Source organism: Tupaia chinensis, unplaced genomic scaffold, assembly GCF_000334495.1.
Source record: "Tupaia chinensis unplaced genomic scaffold, TupChi_1.0 Scaffold149011_1, whole genome shotgun sequence".
NCBI classification, from domain to species: Eukaryota; Metazoa; Chordata; class Mammalia; order Scandentia; family Tupaiidae; genus Tupaia; species Tupaia belangeri.
Window position 1 is genome coordinate 866,129 of NW_006208857.1, and position 18,021 is coordinate 884,149.

General features: G+C 55.2%; 2 protein-coding genes across 2 annotated transcripts in view; both read right to left on the minus strand.

Moving 5' to 3' along the window:
• The window catches only part of GAPDH (glyceraldehyde-3-phosphate dehydrogenase), a 6,435-nt gene extending 4,908 nt beyond the window's left edge, over nt 1-1,527 (minus strand). Inside the window, exons 1-2 of the mRNA XM_006170849.1 lie at nt 1,465-1,527; nt 1,185-1,232 (exon numbers count right to left, since the gene is read on the minus strand). Coding sequence (XP_006170911.1) covers nt 1,185-1,232; nt 1,465-1,527 — 111 coding nt within the window. The remainder of the gene's footprint in view (nt 1-1,184; nt 1,233-1,464) is intronic.
• A 429-nt stretch (nt 1,528-1,956) lies between these two features.
• NCAPD2 (non-SMC condensin I complex subunit D2) overlaps nt 1,957-18,021 on the minus strand; it is a 36,698-nt gene continuing 20,633 nt past the window's right edge. Inside the window, exons 15-33 of the mRNA XM_027769220.1 lie at nt 16,343-16,467; nt 15,230-15,469; nt 14,116-14,290; nt 13,784-13,868; nt 9,382-9,515; nt 8,939-9,071; nt 8,764-8,848; nt 8,242-8,406; nt 7,965-8,137; nt 5,810-5,921; nt 5,613-5,736; nt 5,377-5,532; nt 4,863-5,040; nt 4,691-4,785; nt 3,873-3,953; nt 3,606-3,789; nt 2,759-2,885; nt 2,485-2,640; nt 1,957-2,260 (exon numbers count right to left, since the gene is read on the minus strand). Of these exons, the coding sequence (XP_027625021.1) occupies nt 2,175-2,260; nt 2,485-2,640; nt 2,759-2,885; nt 3,606-3,789; nt 3,873-3,953; nt 4,691-4,785; nt 4,863-5,040; nt 5,377-5,532; nt 5,613-5,736; nt 5,810-5,921; nt 7,965-8,137; nt 8,242-8,406; nt 8,764-8,848; nt 8,939-9,071; nt 9,382-9,515; nt 13,784-13,868; nt 14,116-14,290; nt 15,230-15,469; nt 16,343-16,467 (2,614 nt within the window). The 3' untranslated portion in view covers nt 1,957-2,174. The remainder of the gene's footprint in view (nt 2,261-2,484; nt 2,641-2,758; nt 2,886-3,605; nt 3,790-3,872; nt 3,954-4,690; nt 4,786-4,862; nt 5,041-5,376; nt 5,533-5,612; nt 5,737-5,809; nt 5,922-7,964; nt 8,138-8,241; nt 8,407-8,763; nt 8,849-8,938; nt 9,072-9,381; nt 9,516-13,783; nt 13,869-14,115; nt 14,291-15,229; nt 15,470-16,342; nt 16,468-18,021) is intronic.

An 18,021-nucleotide genomic window follows, 5' to 3' on the forward strand; every position in this document is an offset into this window, starting at 1 on the left:
GCGCCGCCGCGCGCCGCCCCCCCCCCCTGTCTGCCTGCCGCAGGCGGAAAGTGGGGGTCCGTCTGCTCCAGGCTCCTCGGTAGTAACACGGGCACCGCCAGCGAAGAAAAGACCCGAAAAGACCCCGGAGGGGCCTGTGTCCCTCCCGCGGGCCCTCCAGGTCTCGGGCTCCCGCCTCTCTGGGCCGGGGGCCTAGATTGGAAGGAGGTTGAGGAGGCTTGTGCACGGAAGGTCACGCTGTCCTGCAGCCGGGGAAGCCTGGGGACCAGATCACTGGGGCAGAGCGGGCCTGTGTGCACCAGCTGCTCTCCCCGGGGCCCCAGCACCACGGTTCCCCCACTGGGGGGAGGCCCAGGTGCCTCCCACAAGGTCTCTCGTGGGAGTTCGAGGCTGTGCCGCCCATGCTGGGAGACAGTGCCCTATTCATCGCCGCTAGCCTAGGGCGGAGAGGGACGTGAGGGCGGAAGTCCCTCCCCATGCTGGGACGTGCGGCCCAGCCCCGGAGCCAGGGACTCCCTTTCACTAACTGCACCCTGGGGGTGTAGGGGGCAGGGCAAGCCCAGAAGGGGGAGAAGAGTGGGAGAAAAGGCCTCGGGCACACACGGGGACGGCCGTCTCCCTGCCACACGGAGGTCCCGGGTAGGAGCCAGTCTCCTCTTGGGGCTGGGGGCGGAGGGCCTGAGCCAGGTCAGGTGTTAGAGCCAGGATGGAGGAAGGGCCGGTTCCGCGCGCTTGATTGAGGGCTTACTGGGGCAGGGTGGGATGGCCGAAGCCATCAGCAGGTGCAGGGGCGGGGGACCCCAGGGCCCCTTTGCTGGCCCAGCGAAACCTGAGACCAGCCCCCTGCCCTTCTAGCTGAAAAGCTGTAGCTAAGTTTAGCCGGCCTGGTGATAACCTTTGCTTAAAAGGCAGGGAGCACGTTGCCCGGCACCCCGACTCCAGCCCCAGTTGCTTCCCCTTCTGGGACTGCCCTCCCTCTTTGGGGATCCAGAGCCAAGGCAGTGCCCATGTCTGGCAGCCATCTGCATGGTTGGTGCCAGGCTTTTCACGACCAGCGGAGCAGGGCAAGAGGGGACCTAACAGGAGAGGAGTGGTAGGGTAGGAGGCGTCCTCAGCTCCACCCTGGTTAACCCTTTCCTAGCCTGCCATGCTCCTGCACTGCCCAGAGAATGATTCTCGGGTACCATTTCCCCTTTGGCCTGATGCTCGTCTGTTTTCCTTACTGTCTTCCGCTGAAAGAAGAAAAAAAAAGGAAAACGTTGAAGGCGAGCCAGTGCACTGGTGCCCACGGGCACTGATGGCTGCTGGCTGCTGACGCAGTGCTGTTGTCATGGCAACGCCAACATCCTGTGTCATGGAGGAGGCTTTACCCCCTCCTGCTCCAGGTGACTCAGCAGAGAAAACCTGGGCACCAGGCTTCAGGGAGCCACCCTGCCTCCCGGCGGGGCTCAACCTCCTGCAGACCTGGTAGCACAGCAGGGGGCCAGGCCTGCCTCCTTCCCCAGAGCTGGGGGAGACTCGGGTCATGACCGTCCCTGGCTGGGATTGCAGACTGCAAATGGGGTGGGGCCAGGTGGACAACACCTGCCCTTGGTCTCAACAGGCTTCTCACCCTCGGCCCCATGGACTTCGTGGCTCCTCGCTGGGGCTGCCCTGTCCACTCCGGGTGTGTCGCACCATCCCTGGCCTCTGCCCCCAAGATGCTGGTACCTCTCCTCCCCACCCCACCCAGGTTGTGGTGGCAAGAAATTCACTGGCCTCTGGCAGGCAGGTGCCCCGGGGGGAGGGCCCTCATCTGGAGCCCAGACCTGCCTGATCCTCCAGGGGGGCCGTGGAGACCCTGCACAGCATGAGGGGTAGAGAAGGGGGCTGTTCACCCTGGACCTAGAGACGCCCTCTGGACCGATAACTTGCCAAAGTGAAAAGTGAAAGAATGACGAGCTTAGGAAAAATGTCTAAAAGTATAAAAACATTTATTCACTAGAAAACAAGGAGAGGGGCCGACGGCTATTGCCAAGTGAAAGCAGCTCACCTGGGGGACTGAGGCTGGTGTCAGAGAAACACCTGATGTCCTAAACATCACGTGTGGGCTAAAAGCCAAGGGGGATGGGGCTGGAATTAGAGGGCGCGCCGCGAGGTGTGCTCCGAGGGCTGAGGACGGGCAGCACGGCTTCCTAGGACCTGTGCCTGCGGGCAGACGCTCTGCGGATGGGGGTGGTTTTCTTGGGTGTCTCGTCTTCTGTCATCTCTGCCGAGAGCTCTGTTCAGATTGGAGGAGTAAGAACAAGGTGAGTCACAGAGCTGGTGGGAACTCATCTCTGAGAACAAGTGGGGCAGTCCAGGCCGCACTGCAGAAATGCAGCCCAGACTGCACGGGGGTGAAGGCACCGCGGGGCCCTGGCGCGTCACTGGGCGGGCCCAACCGAAGGCCCCATCAGCACGCCTCCCCTCCCTGCCAGGAGGCCAGGAGAGAGAGCGACGTACCGTCCTCACTGGACTCATCACTTGAGAAGACAACTTTGGGTTTCTTTCTGGAAGTTCGCTGCTGGGTGTTCGGGCGCTGGCGAGTAGCACGCCGGGGCTTGGGGGTGACAAAGTCATCGTCGGAAGGTGCAGAAGCCAGAGTCTGGTGCCTGGAGACTAGAAAGGCAGGGAGAGAGGGAAAGGAGCCAGGTGAGCGGTGCCTGAGGGCAGGGAGCTGACTGCCTCCCAGGCCTCCCAGCTCCCAGCTCCTCGCAGGCCTCCAGCCCCTCCATACCGGTGGGCTGTTTCTTGGCTGATGGGGCTCTCAGGCCAGCCCCCTGGGCTGTCTCCACCTCCTCTCCACCATCCAACCCTCTGGTGTGACAGGCCCGAAGCTTCTTCTCGAATTCATCTATTATAGCCTGGCGGGGAGAGGAGATTAGGAGCCAGCCTGGAAACATAGTTATTTCTGAGTAAAAGGAAACAGGGCCAGAGGCAGTGCATCATGCCAAGTGAAAGAAGCCCCTGGAAAGGCTGCATGTGTTCAGGATCGGGGCTCGGCAGGGCTGCTAGGGCACAGAACGCACACTGCCGTGTCATCGCACAGGTGGGCCCTAGGTGAGCAACGCTGGTCAGTTGTCACAGCAGGCCCACCAGTTGTGACAAATGTGTCCCTCTGGTGGTTGACTAACGAATGTGCCACCTACTGCAGGGTGTTCACGTCGGGGAGGCTGGGGGGACAGGAGTACATGGGAACTCTCTGTACATTATGCTCAATTTTGCTTTGAATCTAACGGCTCTAAACAAGCCTATTTAAAAAGAAAGAAACGGGCCAGCAGATGGTGTGAGTGGATTCCCATATGGCTCATGGTTCGAGTCCTGGACTCAGCAGCTTGAAAATTGCGCCAGGTGTGTGTGTGTGTGCGTGCCCGACTCCTAAAAGGAACATAAAGGATTGCGCATGGCCATCCCGAGGGGGACAGGGGTGGTGGTGATTTCTACTCTCTGGAGCGCGCACACCCTATGACAAAAACCTAAACAGAAAACACAAAGGAACTAGAGGCAGCAAGGTCTGGTCTTGGTGTCAGAGATCGGACCCCGGGCGGGGAGAGTGGACCCAGCGTGGACAGCGGGCAGCTCACCTTGCCCTCAGGCTTGGCCCCGCGTGACAGTTTGCTCGTCACCAACAGGAACGTGCTGAAGATGGACTCATCCGACAGCTTGTCCCCAAAGCAGTCGAAATGGTCCAGCATCTTGCGGAGGCCTCGCTCTGTGAGGGGCAGCTGCGACAGGCAGAAGGCCAGGTCCCGGCACTGCCGCTCGGTTCTGCGGGCGGGAGGGGCTGGGTGAGCTGCAGCGCCCCTCCTGTGGTCTCCCGGGAGGGGGTCACTAGCGGGCAGGGCGCCTACCGGGCGGTGCGGAAGCGCTGACACAGCTTCTCCACCAGGCTCTCGGTCTGCTTGTCCTTGGTGATGTAGGAGAGGAGCTGCCTGCAGGACGGGAGCCGAGGCCGGGCTGTTGCTCGGGGTAGCTCAACCAGCCCTCCATAGATAACCTGCCCTAGGAGGACGCCCCCCCATGGCCCCACCTGCTGACCGCTCCTCCCGCCCTCACAGCAGAGGCCCACCCCCACACCCTGAGCGCTGGTGAGCCCTGCCATGCATAAGGGGAGGGACCAGCAAGTGGCGTGGTAGTGAAGGCACTGGACACTCCCACATGGCCAACCACAGTTTGAGTCCCGGACCTGGTGGTTTCCTTTCTCACTTTCCCTCTCTCTCTTTCTCTGTGTCTCTCTCGACCACGGTTCGCGTCCTGGGCCCGGTGGCTTAGAACTCACGCCGGGCGTGTGTGCGTGCGTGCCCAAGATCCCGAGAGGAGAATGGAGGAGAAGGGATTGTGGCGTGACCACCCCCCTAAGGGGGTGATTTCTCACTTTCTGTCTCTGTCTCTCTGTCTGTCTGGTGAGCGCATGCGCCCTATAGTGAAAACCTCTCAAAAAAAAAAATAAATAAATGAAGAAATAAATCAAATTAAATAAGTAAGTCTAAAAAAAAATAAAAAAAGCTAAGGGGCAGGCGTTATCAGCTCATGTTGTGGAGGAGACAGCAGAGGGCGAGCTGATGGTGAAGGCCACACAGCTAAAGAGCAGCACGGCTGGGATCCAGACACGGGTGTCTAATCCCTTGGCCGGGCTATGCGGAAATCCCACAAGGCCCGGGAACTGTACTTCATGATGATGTGGAAAGGCTCTTCCTCCACCCCGCCCTCGGGGTCTGACAGGCGGCTGATGATATCCGGAAGGAGGTTGTAGACTGCGTTGCCCTGTGAGAGAGAAGGTCGTGGTAGAGCGAGGAGGCAACCTCCCAGGCCCCTCTGCAGCAGGCCCTCCTGTCTCTCACCTTGTGGGAAAGCTCGTTGAAGAAGTTCTTGGCCAGGGCGGCGATCTGAGGCTCGGGGTCGATGAGCAGCACGGCCATCTCGCTCACCTGCCCTTTCACCTTCACCATGTCCTTGAGGATGAGGTGGGTCATCACCAGCCCCGCTGTCTTCCGCACTTGCTGAGCTGGGTCCCGGAGGCTAGAAGGCAATCTCAAGTCATTGGAACCAGGACCCCAGGCGCTGTCCTAACACAAGCGGGAAAGACCTGTCTCAAGAATCTATTACTCCCCGCCAGCCACTCCAGTGTTGCAGGAGTCAGAGAGTACCTAGGAGAAAGCTGGAGTTCCAGGAGGAGGCTGGCCTTGTAGCCAAGGCTTTAGACGGGGGCTTCAAGCTCTCTAGGAGCATCCTTAGCCAGGGGTCTGTGCTGGACACGCAGCAGAAGGCCAGGGTAATGGCAAAGACGAGTGATCCCCACACTGACCTAGCAGACTCAGCTCGGGGGGCCGCGAGGCACTGTGAGGGACCTCTTACCGAGCGTACAGGTGAGGTGTCCAGGGGTCCACCAGGTTGGGGAAGCGGATGGCCAGGTCCCCAGTGGCAACCATGAGGTTAGACCGGACGATGGGGAGTGGAGACTTTTCCAGCATGGTGAACAGAAGACGAAGCTGAGAGTCACAGAAAGTGGCGCTGGGGACAAGGAGCGCATCGTCAGAGCAGCCACATCACCCCTAGGCCCTGACGCAGTGGGAGCGGCCCCCGGGCCCTACCTGATCATGCAGAACTTGCCAAGGGCGAGGGAGGCAGCTGCAGAGAGGTCCGGGTTGCTGTAGAGCCCAGGGCTGTTGCAGACTTTGAGCACCAGTGGGACCACGGCAGCCAGTAACTGTCTGCCTGCGGGAAGGAAACTCCGGGTCGGGAGAGGGGATCTCAGTTACAGAAGAGGGCCAGAGGCAAGGTTTCTCACCGTCCAACAGCTCCATCTCGCAGATGCTACGGATTAGCTCCGCCTCCGTGTCATCGGCAGTGGCCCCCGTCAGCCCCAACTCCTCCTCCATGGCGGTCTCAGAGCTCACGCTCTGCAGGGAAAGAAGCGGGGTTGCGGGTGACAAAGTCAACATTTCTGATTTCAGCCTCGACTCTGCTTTGCATGAACAGACCTGAGGAAAGGCAAACTCTTTAAAACCATTCGTAGGACCGCTAGACGTGTCTATAAAGAAAGAGGACTCCTGAGTTAACCGGAGAAAGAACCAGACTTTTTTTTTTTTTTGAGTGGTTTTTGCTATAAGGCGTGTGCGCTCACCAGGCAGACAGAGAGAGACAGACAGAAAGCGAGAAATCACCCCCCAGGGGGGATGGTCACGCCGTAATCCCTTCTCCTCCATTCTCCTCTCGGGATCTTGGGCACGCATGCACACGCTCCCGGCGTGAGTTTAAGCTGCCGGGTCCGGGACTCGAACCGCGGTCGACTACGTGGGAGTCCAGCGACATAGCCATTATGCTAACTGCTGGTCCCCAGACCTTTTTAAAAAAAAATTATTAATTTTATTTATTATTATTATTTGATTTGACCAGAGAGACAGAAAGAGAAAGAGAAAGCAAGCAGCCATATCCGGACATGAATTGCAGTCACCGTACGGGAGTCCAGCACCTCCTTAACCACCATGCCACCTGCTGGCTCCTCAGGCTTCTTATTTTAAGTTGCCACGGGATGCTTTTTTTTCTTTCTTTCTTTTTTTTGGGAGAGGTTTTTGCTATAGAGTGTGTGTGCTTGCCAGAAAGACAGATAGAGATAAGACAGAAAGCAAGAAATCACTCCCCAGGGGGGATGGTCACACCGCAATCCCTTCTCCTCCATTCTCCTCTCGGGATCTTGGGCACGCACACACGCACGCCCGGCGTGAGTTTAAGCCACCGGGTCCGGGGCTCGAACCGCGGTCGACTACGTGGGAGTCCAGCGACATAGCTATTACGCCAACTGCTGGTCCCTATCTCCTTTTATTTTTTATGCCAGAGGCATGTGAGAGAGAGAAACACCCCTCGAAGATGCCTGGTTATCCGCAATCCCTTTCCTCCCGTTCTCCATCCTGTCAGGATCCTGGGCACAGGTGTGTTTCTCAAGCCTATGGGGCAGGCACTCTAACCCTGATAGGCTGTGTGGGATCCAGCTTCCTCAGCATAGTGCCTGCCCTCTGGGGCCTGCCCTCCTGAAAACCCCATGTCCTGTGTACACAAAGCCACACACATCATGGCAGACGATGGTTCAAGGTCCCAGAGAAGGTCAGACCTCGCCCAAACGCTGCAAGGCACAATTCTAAATAGTCTGCGAGACTATGCTGCCTCTAGTGGAGAGAACGCAGGGTCTCATGAGGTCCCAGGCCTGACTGGAAGGCTGCTGGGAAGGGCGTGAAATTCCAACAAAGGCTGCCGCTGAGGTCTCTGAGTCCGTACTCCTTGTCTACACCTTCCTTCCTGCGTGGTCCTGGGTAAGCTGCTGTCTTGTTCACAGTCATCTTCCCCAGGGCAGTAGTGAGTAGGGACAGAGTCTTCATTTCATTTCACAGCAGAGAGACAGATCCCCAAAAGGAAATGCTGTACTGTGGGATCGCAAGGCAAATCTGCGACATGCTCAGCATAGGAAGCCAGCTGCCTCGGGGCTTGGCTCACCCTCTCCTTCTTGTTTTTTTTTTTTTTTGGAGAGATTTTTGCTATAGGGCGCATGTGCTCGCCAGACAGAGAGAGATATAGAGACAGAAAGTGAGAAATCACCCCCTAGGGGGGGATGGTCACGCCGCAATCCCTTCTCCATTCTCCTCTCGGGATCTTGGGCACGCATGCACATGCGCCCAGCATGAGTTTTAAGCTACCAGGTCTGGGACTCGAACCGCAGTCGATTATGTGGGAGTCCAGCGACATAGCCATTACACTAACTGCTGGTTCCCTCCTTTTTGTTTTTTAATAACTATTTAATTTTACTTTATTATCATTCAATTTGACCTCTGAGAGAGAGAGAAGGAGCGAGGGAGCGTGAGAAAGCAAGCCAGCAGGTCCAGGACTCGAGCCATGGTCGGCCGCGTGGGAGTCCAGGGCCTTAACCGCCATGCCGCCTGCCGGCCCCTCACCTTCTCCTTTGGGTCTTTGGTCTTGTGCTCTCGTTCTTCGCGCAGAACTCGGCGCCGACAGAGCTCCCCGCTCACGGCCTGTTCCAAGTGGACCAGCTGCTGCAGGGCCAGGTCCCCGGCCAGGGACAGCAGGTTCATCAACAGGAAGGTGGGGAGTGCCAGGGGCGTCTGCTCTGGAGGAGTGTAGGAAGGTGATCAGAACCAAGTCCGACCCGACCTGAATCCGGGTTTTACTCGCCACCCGCCCTACTGGCCCAGCGCCCCTCCGCCCACTTACTCGGGTCCTCCTGGGAGCTGCTCTCCTCCAGCTTCTCCAGGGCCTGCTTCGCACAGCCCTGCAGCATCTGGGCACAGATCGCCTCGGGGCCCTCGGCCAGCTGGTAGATGAGGCCCACTGCCGCCTCTTTGAGCGGGATCCAGAGTGGGTCTGGGTGGGCGAAGCCTGCCGGGAGAGGGAGGCGTTCACGGGAGAGCAGGGCCAGGCCTGCCAAGGGCCCTTTTCTCTCTGTTTTGTTCTCACTCCCCGTCCCCCCACCTCGTTTTTTTGCTAGAGGCGTGTGTGCTTGTGCGGAGTGTGCTGAGAGAGAAGATGACAAAGCACCTCCATGGGGGAGGGTCATGCTGCAATCCCTTCTCCATTTCCCTCTCGGGATTTGGGACATACATACGCGCACATGTGCCCAGCGTGATTTTCAAGCCGCTGGATCTGGGACTTGAAACGTGCGGTCAGCTACGTGGGACCCAGCTGCCTTGGCCGCCACGCCGCCCGCTGGTCCCCACGGCCTTCTGGATAGCTCACCTTTGACGATCATCTCCCGGAGTCGCTCAAACAGCCTGTGCTCCTGAGGCAGCCGGAAGGGAGGGTGCCGTTTGCCCAGAGAAGGCTGTGGGGACGAGAAAGCCAGTGTGGGCGTGTGAAGAGGGTGGGCAAGAGGAACGCCAGCTCCGCAGCGTGGACGGAGCAGCCCACGCACCTTCCTCCTGTCAGAGATGTTGGCGATGGCGTGGCACACCTGCTGGGCCAGCCTGTAGTCGTGCGGGAGCTTCTCGTCCAGCCCTGCGCTCACCAGCGTGTCTAAGTTGCTCCTCACAATTTCCGGTCTTCCTCTGAGGAAGGAAGCCTGAGTTAAAGGCAGTCGTGAGCAAGACTCCAGGTGGGCGACAGTGAAATGGGGCAGGCACCAGCACCCAACACGAAGCTTCTAGAACACTGGCACACTAGGGCGTGGCTCTGATGGGGCGGGCCCTTGGGTCTTCTCGACGACCCTCCCATCTCCTAGGCCGGGCGGTGTCGTCTCCCTTTCCCGCGTGGGTAGCCTGCTCACAGGCCAGCCCGGCTGGGCAGGCGGCTGCTCTGCAGAGGCTCCTCCTGGGGCCCTTTCCTCTCGCACCCCTGCCCGAGGGACCGGAGGCTTACCGTGCCATCATGCCGAGAAGCATGACAGAGGAACAGCGCTCCAGGGGAGAGCAGGGGACCTTCTCGGTGGCCCGCTCCCACAGCAGCTGGGTCACTGCTGGTTTCAACTCATCCTTCTGCACGAACTCACGGAGCTGAGGGGACAAGAGAAAGGGCTCAGGCCAAAAGGAACCATTCCCTGGTTCTCGAGCTGACACTGAGCCCCCGGAGTGGGTGACAGCACGGGGCAGGGAGAGGCAGACGCCAAGTATGAAGTGGAGGTCCTTCTCTCTCCGCTACGTTCTCGCATGCCTTGAAACCTGCACGTTTTTTAAATTTTCTTTGGAGAAGTTTTTGCTATAGGGTATGTGCACTTGCCAGAAAGGCAGAGAGACAGAGAGACAGAAAGAGAGAAATCACCCCCCAGGGGGGATGGCCACGCCACAATCCCTTCTCCTCCATTCTCCTCTCGGGATCTTGGGCATGCACGCGCACACACCCGGCATGAGTTTAAGCCACTGGGTCTGGGACTCGAACTGTGGTCAACTACATGGGAGTCCAGTGACATAGCCATTACGCTAACTGCTGGTCCCAAACCTGCATTTGTTAAAGTGACATACAGGAAATGACCCTTTCAAATTCCAAGTAGGTTCAGAACCCCGACTACGTTCTGGAGGTGTCTAGTGGTTTTCCTGCCGTTACCACAAACTCCGCACGTCTATATGGGGCATTTTTTTTTTTTTTGAGAGGTTTTTGCTGTAGGGCGCGTGCGCTCGCCAGACAGAGAGAGACAAAGAGACAGAAAGCGAGAAATCACCCCCCAGGGGGGATGGTCATGCCGCAATCCCTTCTCCTCCATTCTCCTCTCGGGATCTTGGGCACGCACGCACACGCGCCCGTAAATGGGGCGTTTTTAAGTTCCTTTCTGCCTTGTTAAAGTTTCTTACTTTCATGAGAGTAACAGCCAGAACCACAGCCAGAGAGAAAGCACCCCTACCAGGGTCTCGGCTGTGACCCACGCCGAGCTCTCGCAGCTAGCCTGGGTCACGGCACGCGCCTGGTGCGAGCTTGGTGCGAACACATCAACCAGAGGCCCAAACCCATAGCCGCCCAGGGACCCGGCACTGCCTGGTGAGCGACGGCTGGCCGCTAGGCCGGCTCCATCCTTTGCTTTCTTACTCTGCCGGAAGCACCGGCACTTTCTTAGTTACGTATGTTTAAGATTTCAGTCACCTTTTATTTTTTAACAGATTTTTGCTGTCAGGCGCATGCACTTGCCAGAGAGACAAAGACGGAAAGCGAGAACTCACCCCCGGGGGGTGGCCACACAGCAATCCCTTCTCCTCCATTTCCCTCAGGATTTGGGGCACACATGCACACGTGCCCGGCGTGCTTTAAGCTGCCAGGTCTGGGACTCAAACCATGGTTAGCCACATGGGAATCCAGCAACGTAACCATTACACCATCTGCTTGGTCCCAAGGCATTCGCCTGATGTTTTTGAATTTCTCACTTAGTCTCACCTATATTTTTCTTGAAAGTTATTTTATTATTTAATTTTATTATCATTATTTTTAAAATTTGACCAGAAAGACAGAGAAAGAGAAAGTGAGAAAGCAAGCCACCAGATCCAGGACTCGAAGTGTGGTCAGCCAGGTGGGAGTCCAGCATCTTAACCACCACACCAAGTGCTGGCCCCCTCAGAAGTTGTCTTCTAGGCTGGCCCTGTAGCATAGTGGCTAAGGGAGCTGGACCCCAGGCGGCCAACTATGGTCTGAATCCCAGCCTTGGAGCATTGAAAAACATCCTAGGTGTGTACATGCATGCCCCAAGTCCTGATGCGATCGAGAAAGGGAGGAGACGGACTGAGTGGGACCAAGCTCCTGTGTGGGGGGATGCTTTCTCACTCCCCATCTCTGTGTCTCTCTGGCAAATTAAAAAAAAAAATTGTCAGGGCCAGCAGGTGGCATAGTGGTTAAAGTGTCGGACTCCCACATGGCTGACTGTGGTTCGAGTCCTGGACCCCGTGGCTTGAAACTCACACTGGTTGTGTATGCGTGCGTGCCCAACATCCCGAAAGACTAGAGGAGAAGGCACTGTGGCGTGGCCATCACCTGAGGGGGTGACTTTTTGCTTTCTCTCTCTCTGGCAAGCACATACACCCTATAGCAAAAACCTCTTTAAAAAAAAAGGTGTGCGTGCCCAGGATCCCGAGAGGAGAATGGAGGAGAAGGGATTGCGGTGTGACCATCCCCCCTGGGGGGTGATTTCTCGCTTTCGTCTCTATGTCTCTCTCTCTCTGTCTGGCGAGCGCACATGCCCTATAGTGAAAACCTCTCAAAATTGGAAGCATATATTATTAACATATGGAATTGAGGAGCTGGCAGATGGTGTGGTAGTTAAAAGTGCTGGACTCCCACGTGGCTGACCATGGTTCGAGTCCTGGACCTGGTGGCTTGCTTTCTCATTTTCCCTCTGTCCCTTTCTGGTCAAGTTAAAAACAAATTAATCAAGTAAGTAAATAAAATTCAATAAAATAATTCTTAAAATAAAAAAATCTCTTGGGACCAGCAGTTGATGTAATGGCTATGTCGCTGGACTCCCATGTAGTGGACTGTAGTTTGAGTCCCAGACCCGGTGGCTTAAACTCACGCCGGGCATGTGTGTGTGCGTGCCCGAGATCCCAAGAGGAGAATGGAGGAGAAGGGATTGCGGCGTGGCCATCCCCCTTGGGGGTGATGTCTCGCTTTCTGTCTCTCTATCTCTCTCTGTCTTTCTGGTGAGTGCACGTGCCCTATAAGAAAAAAAATCTCTCCAAAAAAAAAAATCTCCCCTTAGGTCCAGTTCTGAGCTCCTCTCCCAGACCCAGAGCCCTTTGTCACCGTCTACACAGCCTCCAGTTTCCTTCCAGTGTAGTCCCTGTCCTCCCTCCTGCAGCCCGCCTGGACGCTCCGGCTGGTCCAGTGTCCCCAGATGTCCACTTCGCCCTGTCACTCGGAAACAACGCTCTGGTGCCACGGCAGGGGTTTCTACCCAGCAGCTTGCCTAGGAGGTCCTGGGCCAGTTGCCCCGTCACCAGGCGCTTTTCCTTTCTAAAATATTATTTAATTTTACTTATTATTATTTGCTTGTTTGTTTGCTATAGTGCACATGCATTCACCAGAGAGGAAGACAGAGTAAGAGAGAGAAGGGAAATGAGAAAGCAAGCTGCCAGGTCCAGGAGTCGAACTGCGGTGGCCATGTGGAAGTCCAGCCTTAACCACCACGCCACCTGCCGGCCCCAACCAGGTTTCCCCTTTTCCCAGTGAAGGGAAAGCTGGTTGGCAGCAGAGCTCTGCCCAGCAGAAGCTGAAGCCGGCACCCCCACTTTCCAAGCAGGTCTGCCCCTGTAACATGAGGGACCCCGGCTACCAAGGCCCAAGTCCTGGACTCTCGACCATCGGGATCCCTCGGCAGCTCAGTGCACGTCCCCATCTTTAGTTTCCTTACCAGGTAACAATGCTGAGTCAGAACAGTCTTCCTAACTCTCCAAGGGCTGTGGTTTCTCGGGCTTCTGTCTGAAATGCTCCCCCGCCTTCCTCTACACCCTGCTCATCTCTCCAGACCCGGCCACATCCTGCCGCCTACAGGAAGCTTTCCTGGACCACTCACCTCGAACACCCCTCTTGCCTACTCTGAACTCCTCAGTAAGGTACAGACATTGACAGGGTGTTTCAGGAGCTCTTAATGCCTGAGTCTGAAACTCAAACGTCGCACTAATGACTAGCTATAACTATCCCAGTTCCTTATCCTCATGAAATGCAGACAGTACTACCTCGTGGAGTTGTTGTGAGGGCTTGACAAGTGACCATAGCAGGTGCCAGGAGGGGGGTATGTTACATCCCACACACGCATCGTCATCGCCGTACTGCTGCAGTCACCTGGGCCACTGTTCTAGCATTCAACCACCGGTCCCCGACGTGCTAAACCGTGACGTGGCTCCTCACGACCAACCGGACTGCCGGTTCCTTCACAGTGGGGAACGCGGGGACCAGGAGAGGGCATAATGGCTACGTCTCTGGACTCCTAGTAGTTAATGGCGGTTTGAGTCCCAGACCCGGTGGCTTAAACCTCATGCCAGGCATATGTGCGTGCGTGCCCAAGATCCCGAGAGGAGAATGGAGAAAGGATTGTGGTGAGGCCATCCCCCGGGGGGTGACTTCTCGTTTTCTGTCTCTTGGCGAGTGCACATGCCCTATAGCAAAAAAAAAATGTTTCTCTAAAACAAAAAAGTTGGGAATATGAGTCTTACACGTTGTGGGACTGAGTAAACTGTTCAACACACAGCATCCACTCACTAACACAGCATCCACTCACTAACACTTATTTAATGAATAGAGAGAAAAGTGGGGGGAGGGGGGAAGAAAGGAAAGTGAGAAGACTTACAATTTCCTCAAGACACTGAATGGTCCCGACCGAGGCATCCACCAGCAGCAAACTGAGGTTCTGAATCAAGGTCTGGGCCTTGGCTCTGTGGGAAGGGCCGAGTCCGGGGTCACTAAAGACGGGCCCACTGAACGTGATGCTCAGGTTACTCAGGCTCCCCACTGGTGTCGAGTAGCTGCTTAGGGTGGGCGTCTCTGCTGCAACGCAGCTCCGCCCTGCTCTGGGTGAGAGTCCCTGGGAGGGGGCCGCGCCACACCACCCCTCAGCTTAGACACTGGGAAAGGCCTGAGACCCCCTCAGGAAAGTCAGCAAAGGCACCGGCACCCACCGACCTGGAGGAGTCCCCTTTCGGGCTGAGGTAGAGCTGGCGGTAGGCATTAAGCACAGCCTCCCGGACACCGGGCTCCTTAGACCAGATGAGAGGCAGCATGCGGCGCACCCCAATCAGGGCCTGGGGCACCCCGAACTGGAACACCGTCACGAAGAACTCAATCACCTCCTGCACAACTGAGGACAGAGACAAGTGTCACTCATCTGCTTAGCAAAACTCCCCAGGTACCTGGGGGGGACCTTCTGAATGCAGCAGCATGCAAGTGGGGCTCTTCCTCACTTTCCCTGAGGATGCTAGCCCGACATAACGCTGTATCGTGAAAGTGTATGTGTTGAAATGTATACGCTGGGGCCAGCAGGTGGCATGTGGTTAAAGGCGCTGGACTCCCACATGGCTGACCACGGTTCAAGGTCTAGACCTGATGGCTTACTTTCTCACTTTCTCTCTCTCTGGTCAAATTAAAATAAATAAATAGTTCAATAAAATAATTCTTAAAAAGAAAAAAAAAAGAAATGTATTGCTATACAATGCAAAAAGAAGCAAAGAATTCCTGCCTTTAGGGGCCAACAAGTGGTATGGTTAAGGTGCTGGACTCCCACATGGCTGACCACGGTTCAAGGCCCAGAACTGATGGCTTACTTTCTCACTTTCTCTCTCTCTGGTCAAATTAAAAAATAATAATAATAAACAAAATTAAATAATTCTTTAAAAAGAAAAAAATTCTTGCCTCTTAAGGGACCACATAGGGCCGGCAGGTAGTGTGGAGGTTGAAGCAGCTGGATCCCAGATGGCCAACTACAGGGTTCAAGTCCTAGACCTGGTGCTTGAAAAACACACCGGGTATGTGTGCATATGTGCCCAAAATTTCGAGAGGAAAACAGAGAAGAGACTGCGATGTGGCCACAGCCCCAGGGCATGATGGCTCACTTCCTCTGTCTCCCCGTCTCTCTTTAGCAAACACATGTGCACCATAGCAAACTAAGAACAACCCTCATAAAGGAACGGATAAGTATCAGTGAAATATGGACAAGATGAGGCTTTCCCCTTTTCCCATTCTGCAGTGACAAGGCGTCATGAGTGTCCCACCCAGGCCCGACAGAAGGGCCTCGGCACACCTGTGGTTGTGTTCTCATACATCATCCTGCTGATGAGGCCGATGGCCTCCGTGATCTTCCGAGAGAAGCAGTAGGCGTCCTGCAGGTACTGCACCAGCATCTGCTGCTTCACCAGCTCATCCTTGCCCCTGGGCCCCTCAGGCTCTGGCACGCTGGACTCGTCTTTACAGACAGTCTCTCCAGGCACCACGTTCCCGGCAGAGTCCTGGGGATCCTTCTCCTGCTTGGAAACGGCTGGGCCTGGCAGTGAGAAGTAGAGGACGGCTTCTGTTCAAGGGCACATAGGCTGTGACACCCTGAGTATGTCTACGAGGTGAGGGCATATTCGAACTCAGTCAAAAACATCTCAGTCCGTTTCTCTTTCTTTGTATTTTATTTATTTATTTATTTATTTTTGAGAGGTTTTTGCTATAGGGCGCAAGCACGTGTGCTTGCCGGAAAGCCAGAGAGAGACAGAGACAGAAAGTGAGAAATCACCCCCCAGGGGGATGGCCACGCCACAATCCCTTCTCCTCCATTCTCCTCTCAGGATCTTGGGCACACACGCACACGTGCCCAGTGTGAGTTTAAGCCACCAGGTCCGGGACTCAAGCCATGGTCAAATACATGGGAGTCCAGTGACATAGCCATTACACCAACGGCTGGTCCCTCAGTTTCTTTCTCAATAAAGGAGGTGGCGTGGTGGTTAAGGTACTGGACTCCCACATGGCTGACTGTGGTTTGAGCCTCGACTTGGTAGCTTAAAACTCACACTGGGAGTGTGCGTGCATGCCCAAATCTTGAGAGGAGAATGGAGAAGGGATTGTGGCATGGCCATCTTCCTCGGAGGGTGATTTCTCGCTTTCTGTCTGTCTCACTCTGTCCGATGAGTGCACACGCCCTATAGCAAAATTCTCTCTCTGTCAAAAAAAAAAAAAAAAAGATTCCCAAGACCCCTGTGGTTTGGCCCTAGGGCCGTGAGCTACTCCATTCCAGAGCGGAAGTACTGCCAAGCCTCAAGCTTCTCGTAGCGTCAGAACCCATTAGCCAGGCCAGTACCTGGTATAAAGTAAATGCTCAATAAATACGAGTTGAAATACTTTGTTTTTTGAAAAAGGAAAAGGAATTAATTACCTTTGAAGATAATTCCCAGGAGATTCAGGAATCTGGTCTCCTCTGACTCCTCCGGGTCTGTGTGACTGAAGGGTTCAGCCTCCTGGAAGTGGCCGAGGGCTTCTCGAGTGAGAGTGATGGCCTGCCTGAAAGAACACCAGCTGCTTACTAATTAAGCACCAGAAGAATGTCCCTGCAGCCTCTCCTAGGGAATCTACTCCGTGATCCCATCGGCCCCTGGATCTAATGCCCTGAAGAAAAGGAACAATTCTCATGCTCAAGAAGCCCAGTAGTGTGTGTGCTGCTAAAGGAAGGACTCCAACGTTCTCCCTCTTCACCTGACGGGGGCGGGGAGGGTGCCCCGGGTACGGCAAGTCCCACCCCAGTCTCCGGGATCAGATGCGCCAGGCACGCTCAAGGTGACCCAGGATCTGAGCTAAGAGCCTCCCACACACACCTGCGCCGCACAGTGACATCCTACTCCTGTGTCACCGGCTGGGCCACTTCTATCTCTGAAGTGACAAGGCTTTCCCCTACAGTCTTCAAAACACTTGAAAAAGGTCTTTAAAACCACAAACCTATTTTAAACACTTATTTAAGACTTTAGCAAATAGGGGTCTAGCAGATGGTGTAATGGTTATGTTGCTGGGCTCCTACTCAAATTCTTGTGGTTTAAGTCCCGAGCCTGACAACTTAAAACTCAAAACTCATGCAGGGTGTGTGTGTGTGCATGCCCAAAATCCTGAGAGGAGAATGAAGGGATTAAGGTGTGGCCATTTTCCCAGAAAGGTCATTCTTGCCTTCTGTCTGTCTGTCTTCTCTGTCGAGCACACACACCCTGTGACAAACATTTTTCTTTTAAAAAAAATTTATCGGGACCAGCAGTTAGCGTAATGGCCATGTCACTGGACTCCCACGTAGTCGACCGCGGTTCACATCCCAGACCCAGTGGCTTAAAACTCACACCGGGCGTGTGTGTGTGCGTGCCCAAGATCCCGAGAGGAGAACAGAGGAGAAGGGCCCGCACCGTGGCCATCCCCCCGGGAAGTGATTTCTTACTTTCTGTCTGTCTCTGTCTGGCGAGTGCACGTGCCCTAGAGCAGAAACCAAAGGCGTCCACACCCGGCACAGATTTTGGAATGGAGTTCTCATTACATGTCCTTTTAGTCATTTACAACTCTATACCATGTGAATGTATCTAAAAAAGGTTAGTGCTTCAGAGGAACTTTAGCCAAATCTGGTTTAAGTCCCACACCTGGCGGCTCAGAAAACGTGCTGGGGGTGGGAGTGTGGGTGTGTGCATGTCCAAAATCCCGAAAGGAGGGAGAAATGCAGAAGGGATTATCGCCTGACCGTGCCTCATCGGGGGATGCCTCCTTGCTTTCCCTCTCACTTTCTGTCTCTGGTGAATACGTGCACCCTCTGGCAAATTAAAAAAGAAAAAGTCGGGGGGACCAGCAGATGGCGTGGTGGTTAAGGCGCTGGACTCCCACATGGCCAACTGCAGTTTGAGTCCCAGACCTGGTGGCTTGCTTTCTCACTTTCTCGCTCTCTCTGTCTCTCACTCTGTCCCTCCCTCTCTGATCAAATGAAATAAAATAAATAAATAAAATTTATTTAAATAAAATAAATAAAATTTATTTAAATAAAATAATTCTTACAAAAAAAAATGTTGGAGCCAGCATATGAAGTAATGGCTA